General features: G+C 36.0%; 3 protein-coding genes across 14 annotated transcripts in view; 1 reads left to right on the top strand and 2 right to left on the bottom strand.

Annotated features, from left to right (window-relative positions):
• The window catches only part of LOC142341755 (protein XRP2-like), a 525,423-nt gene that overhangs the window by 248,607 nt on the left and 270,258 nt on the right, over nucleotides 1–6,558 (bottom strand). The gene's annotated exons all lie outside the window — the stretch shown is intronic.
• Nucleotides 1–6,558, top strand: part of LOC142341757 (serine/arginine-rich splicing factor 4-like) — a 340,718-nt gene that overhangs the window by 108,124 nt on the left and 226,036 nt on the right. The window lies entirely within an intron of this gene.
• Nucleotides 1–6,558, bottom strand: part of LOC142341750 (acid-sensing ion channel 1A-like) — a 148,860-nt gene that overhangs the window by 10,018 nt on the left and 132,284 nt on the right. For all 10 annotated transcript variants that reach the window (XM_075392931.1, XM_075392935.1, XM_075392928.1 and 7 more), the window contains 2 exons: nucleotides 5,468–5,639; nucleotides 269–385 (listed from right to left, as the gene is read on the bottom strand). In XM_075392931.1, the coding sequence (XP_075249046.1) occupies nucleotides 269–385; nucleotides 5,468–5,639 (289 nt within the window). The remainder of the gene's footprint in view (nucleotides 1–268; nucleotides 386–5,467; nucleotides 5,640–6,558) is intronic.

Raw genomic sequence — 6,558 nt, 5'->3', positions numbered from 1 at the left:
TCAAATCTTTTCCAGTTTTCGTTTTTATAAACTTCTGCAAAATTTTTTTGCAGTTTGCTAAAAAGAAAGTCCTGTACAAATGCTATCAAGGAGTATCATGCCATTCTTCCTGTTAATTATGGTAAAATAATAATTACATAATTTTGTTTCCGCGTAATCACAGCGGAGCAGCATTAGGCTTTTAGTCTGCAGTGCACTAACAGTAGCCTGTTCTCAGCTGTGCTTATTTTATTATTCCCCACATCTCAGACTGTTCATTTTAACTTACCAGTTGTCTGACGTGTTTCTTGATGTATGGACTGACAGATGACTCGTTTGAGAGAATTCTGCCAATGTATAGAGGCAGGAAGGCCTCCGAGGGGAACATGGCTTGATTGGTGGTGACCTGGAAACAGTCCACGGGGTAATAGCTACAAGAAACAACACAGACGAGACCCTCTTTGAAGGGACTCAACAACACTGGAACAAGTTGGATCAATAAATACTGATCAAACTGTACATTCCAGTGCTTAGATATAATCCAGCAGGCTTTTCACGATTCGATAAAATAAAGTCTTCCTTGATTTGCCAAAAATTATTTTCATAAAGTGTAAATCCAAGAAAAATTGCTTCATTGATCTCCATCAAGATTTTGTTCGAGTTTCTTTTCTAGAAATAAAAACTTGACACATGAGTTCGCCAAAGTTTTAAGATGGGTTCCAATTTGAAAAATAAACATTTTGTATGCTCGCTTGGATGTTTGATTGGCCGTTACTAATTTTACACTAGCACTCACTTGTTTGTCAAGACGAAACAAAGCGAAACAAAGCAGTTGCTCTTTCTTGCTCTTTTTATGCCATTCAAAATCTTTGAAATTCACGTTGCTTTATTATCAAAATGGCCAACCAAGAGAACTTTACTACAGGAAATATTTCCGAACTGAAACAAATCATTGAAAAACTTACAAATACTGTAACAAAGCAAAACCTAGTCATACAAAATCTTACGGATCGTCTCGAAAAACTTGAGAATAACCAAATTACTTCAGAAAACAACATTTATCAGTTAGAAAAACGATTAACAGCAGTAGAAAGATATCAAAACAGACCGTTTCTTATTTTTACTAACATCGACATCCCAGCTGATGGTAATGTACTCGCACCAATTTTACAAATAGTAAACAACATCTTACAGGTTAGTTTGAATCCCGACGAAATCTCGATTGCCCACCCACTAAAAAATGGAAACATTGCGCCTATTATTGTTCAATTTTTGTATTTGCAACAAAGGGACATAATTCTGAAACGTGCTTCATGGTTAAGAGGTCTGAGAAATTCGATGGGGAATCCTATTTTCATTCATGAACGACTGGCGAAAAAGGATGTTATCATTGAAAAAAAAGCTCGAGAACTGGACATTCACTATAAGATTAAGAAATCACACTTATGGGCTTTTGACGGTGAAAGATATCAACCAGTTGATGACATCAGCGAGCTACCGGATTATCAAAGGAGACAACAAAAGAGTTTGCAAACTGTACAAAATGGTACTCCATTCATGAATAACAAAAGAACCTACGCTTTTTCGCCTGATATGGACGCAACAAACAATGGAAATGATATACCAATGAACAAAAAACAAAATATGTACGGTGTTTCATTTCAGCAAAACAAAAGTTATGCATCAAAAAACTAACATTCACAGTCTTGCTTGTTAATATCCGGTCTCTAAACAAACACCTTGAGGAACTTCAGGTTTTTTTGCAAACATTTGTGTCCCTACCAACTGTGATTTGCCTTGTTGAAACTTGGATACAAGAGGGTTCCCATGAAGAACACTTCAATATATCAGGTTATCAGAAAATAATTGCTAAAAACAGGGTGGGAATTGGTGGAGGAGTAGCCATGTTTTGCAGGGAGGATATTCTTCTGTTAGATAGCTTTCCAACGAACTATGATGAGAGCCTAGGTATAAAAATTAGAACAAATAACGAAAACTATACTTTGATTACATACTATGTTCCCCCTGGGTTCAATAAAAATCAGTTCTTGACTGAATTTGACAGCTATCTTGAGACTATGGTGGATGCGAACCAAAATCTTATTATATGTGGAGACTTCAATATAGATCAGCTATCTCTGACTCCAATAAAAAAGCGATTTGAAGATGTTATCTCTAGTAACGGTATAAACCTAATGGATTCGGGTATAACTAGAGAAACGTCGACAACAAAATCATCCCTCGATTTATTTCTGACAAATATCAACAAAAATCTATGCATAGTAAATTCTATCAGTTACGACATCACAGATCATTATCCAGTATTTTTCAGTTTAACAAAAAGTATGATTAAACCCAAGATAAAAGCATCTAAACGTCGCAGTATGTCTGCCTTCAACAACAAAATACTGTTTGAAAAATACAAAAAGGAACTGGGAAACAATTTAATCATATTTCAGAACAACAATACGGATCAATCTTTCAACGCATTTTGTAACTGTTTACATTTTGTAGTCGACAAACACCAGCCTTTGGTTGAAATAAAACAAAAGAAAAATAGGAATCAATGGGTCACAAATCGAATAAAAAATCTTTTTGCGAAGAGAAACAATGCAAGAACAAAATGGTTGAGAACACAAAACAACATCGATAAAAATAGATATCTCCAACTGAAAAGCAAGAGCACTCAAATCATGAACGACACAAAAAAACTTTTCATACAAAACAAAATTCAAAATTGTGGTAGGGACTCAAGAAAAATGTACAAAATCATAAACAAATTGATAGGCAGGAACAAAAGAAGTGATGTGAGTTATAACCATGTTTTCAATAATATTGGAACTGATGATCCCAGTAGCATAGCTGATTATTTCAATGAACCTTTTGTAAATGTTGCAGATGAAATAGTAAGCAAATTACCTCAAATAAGCTTTCCTTCATCTAATTATGCTGAAGAGCAATCTATGATGCTACATGAAACAAATTTAGTAGAAGTGCTTTCACAAATAGCCAGCCTACAAAATTCTTTTGCGCATGGTGTGGATCTGATCACTAACACCTTCATTAAGAGATTTGATAGAACTTTAGCCCCATTTTTAGTTAATTACATCAACGAATCTTTTTTGAGCGGAGTTTTCCCAAATAGCCTAAAACGAGCAACTATCCAACCGCATTTCAAAACGGGATCAAAAACTGATGCCAATAACTATCGATCAATTTCGATTTTGCCGCCTTTTGGAAAAGTATTTGAAAAAATTATGAAAAAAAAAATTCTCAACTACATAGAGAAATTCAAAATTCTTGGTGAAAATCAGTTTGGTTTCCGTAATCGGAGATCAACAGTTGATGCACTCGTAAATGTAGTGGAAAACAAGGTTGGAAAAAGAAAAAGGGAACAATAGCACCACGGTCTTCCTAGATTTGAAAAAGGCATTCGACACTGTTAATCACTCGCTGCTGTTGAAAAAATTAGAAAACTTTGGAATTAGGGGTCAGGTTTTAAGCTGGTTTTCTTCATATCTCAAATCAAGAACACAGTGTGTTATATGGAAAAATAGAATATCGAAAGAACTAATAGTAAAAAATGGAGTTCCTCAAGGTTCTGTTCTGGGTCCTGTATTATTTATACTGTACTTTAATGACTTTGTGGACGCTTGTAAATTATCCACTCCGTATTTTTTTGCCGATGATACCAGCCTCTTTTTCAAAAACAGACCAACCTATGAAGAATTAATTACTGAAATTCATTCAGTTTCACATTGGCTACATCAAAATAAATTGGATTTAAACGAGTCAAAAACTTTTGTAATGAATTTTTTTGAAACTAAAGCAAACACAAACATTCAAAACTGCCCAGTTCAGAAGTGCAATACCTACAAATATCTAGGAGTAATTTTAGACGCGAATTTAACTTTCGAAAAACATGTGGAATCCATTTGTTTAAAATTAAAGAAGTGGATCGGAATAATTGCAAGGCTAAGGAGAACTTGCAGTCGCAACACCGTCTTGATGTTCTACAAAACTACAGTGGTACCAATTTTTGAGTATGGACTTCTTATTTATGGTGGGACAACGTTGAATAAGCTTCAAAAAATTGAACGGTTACAAAAGAAAATTTTGAGAATTGTCTTTAGAAAGAAACCAAGTGACTCCATCTTTGATACTTTATTCGAGTTCAAAATTTTGACAATTTGTGAATTGTACATAAAACATCTGCTTTCATTCAGCCTTAAATCATACTTTGGGTTACATTCAAACAAAATGATGAATGAGATTTTGACCGCAAATCAAAATTTTTCGTACAATACTCGCTCGAAAACCACTCGCATTATACAAACAAAAACGTCAAAAAGAGTTTCAACTCGGACATCTCTGGGTTATCGCGGTAGAATTTTGATAAATTTTCTACTGAAACAAAAAATACTACCTCAGCTTGAACAAGAGACCATGTCCTGTATAAAAGTTAAAAAACTAGTCAATGCACTTCAATATAGCTTGATCATTCAAAACGATACGTTAAAAAAACTTGTTTTTAAATAAAATCTGGGCGCTTAATTAAGATACGTTAGTATTTGCAAGCGTCCACTCCTGATGAAATTTTGGATTTATGGATTTTTCATAGTGGATTCTGCTGTGTCCACAACTTCTGCGTGCTTTATAAATTAACAGGAGAAATTCAAATTCAATTTATGTTCTACCGCTATTTCTATAATTTCATTCAATAATTTAAATTCTTAAATTTAATTGTACACCTTTTAAACATTTCCCCAACCGGTTTCTTAAGTGACAATATGACTGTGGTTGAGGTGCGCGACCCAATATTGCTCTGATCAGACACTTTTGAATCAAGGATTTCAGACGTAACAAGCCTAATGAATTGGCTCTGGTCGGACCAAGCAAGACCCATAAGACCGAAGGCGGACCGAAGCTTCTGTCCAGATTATGTTCTGTGATCGCACTATCTCCCATAGGCTGCTGGTTCAGGGTGAATTGACTTCTGGTCAGACTCACTCGAGCACACAACTTAATTCTGCATTCAAAATTACACGGTCTGGTGACCTCAGAAACGTAGGAGAGTCTGATCAGAGGTAGACTCTAGCGAAAGCGGATCTCATCACAGACAATTGCGAGCGCAAATCGGTCTGGTCAGGAATCATAGCGCATTATAGTCTCCTTAGAGACAATTTAGACGCTGGAAGGTCTCAGCAGAAGTCATTTCGAGCGGAAAAAATCCAGCAGACGATTGTATCTGATCAGAGATCATTAGGTCAGGGACGGTGTGATCAAATTTCATTTCGTTTTGGAATGTTCATGGGATGGTATTTGTCTGGGACCTGAGCTTGGGCTGGTAACAAAGATAATCTAATCAGAACTGTTTTGGGGTATGGATTTCAGCAGTTCGAGACCCTCAGAATTGTCTGATATGTCAAAGTTTTAAACAAAGTTGTGCAGTTGGCACTACTTTTTCCTGCTATAATACAATACTAGCCCTGTAGTCTACGCGTTTGCATGATGGCTGGCACATGGTCTCCCTGCAGTGTTTAATTTTGTCACGGAGTGCCTTGTAGTTCCTCCCAACACAGTTCATCAGGAAGTCTCCTTTGCATATTGTGTCTCCAAAGTAGTGCATGCTCGAGCAGTTACACGTGGCCTGCAAGTATCTAAACACAATTTTAACATACCTTTAGTCAGTCGCAACCCAGGTCCGGGCGTGAATTAATGAGCAGACCATTAAAAAAATGCAGAAGCTTGCGGAGGAAGCGGGTGCGAGTCTTTGATTACACGGGACTCCGGGTCAAATCCACCCTGACTATTCGTGAATGAATTCTGATCATCAATAAAAAGTGTTGGTTGAATCTTCGAGAAGTCAAATATAGACGAAACATGAGATGAATTACAGCAAAAAACATTGGTCAAGCTTGTCCGATTTGTAAAGTTTTGTGAAGATAAGGAAAGTGAACTTGGAACATGCACGTGTAAGTTTCAAGATGCCCAATCGGTGCAACCCTAGTTCAAAAACAATGCCAAATTTGCAAACATTTGCAAAATGTTGGTCGATAATGCCAAATTTGTAAAAATTTGCAAATTATCTCCTCTTAAGGTCAACTTTGCAAAATTTTGCAAAATAATGTTAAGTTTGCAAAAATTTGCAAACGATCCACCGAGTTCGTTTCGGTCGAGCTCTGCTTAATTTAGCAATGTGGGTTATTTTCCTAACCATTTATCGGAGATTGTTGAATTCAATTGAAAAATGTTTAAAATACACCTTGTAAACGCTATGGGTGGTAAAATCACCCTACAAGGCCAACTTATTACGATAGGGGACACAAATATTCAGACCTCTTTGCAAATATTTGTAAAATTAATGAATTATTTTACAAAGTTGGCAATTTTTTTGTAAATAATTGCAAATTTGACATTAAGTTTAAACTAGGGAATGGCAGATTGATTCTGGAATGCAAAAACTTCAGGATGTTTTTCATTTGTGTCCCCCCAATTACATAATTAATCACTATGTAAAAATATGGCACATGCGCTTGGGCGTGCAAGTAGTATGCACCCACTGTGTTGGGGGCGCAA

This window comes from Convolutriloba macropyga, chromosome 6 (assembly GCF_964194025.1).
Source record: "Convolutriloba macropyga chromosome 6, txConMacr16.3, whole genome shotgun sequence".
Lineage (NCBI taxonomy): Eukaryota > Metazoa > Xenacoelomorpha > Acoela > Convolutidae > Convolutriloba > Convolutriloba macropyga.
The sequence above is the reverse complement of the archived record's forward strand: the minus strand, read 5'-3'. Positions and strand labels throughout refer to the sequence as shown.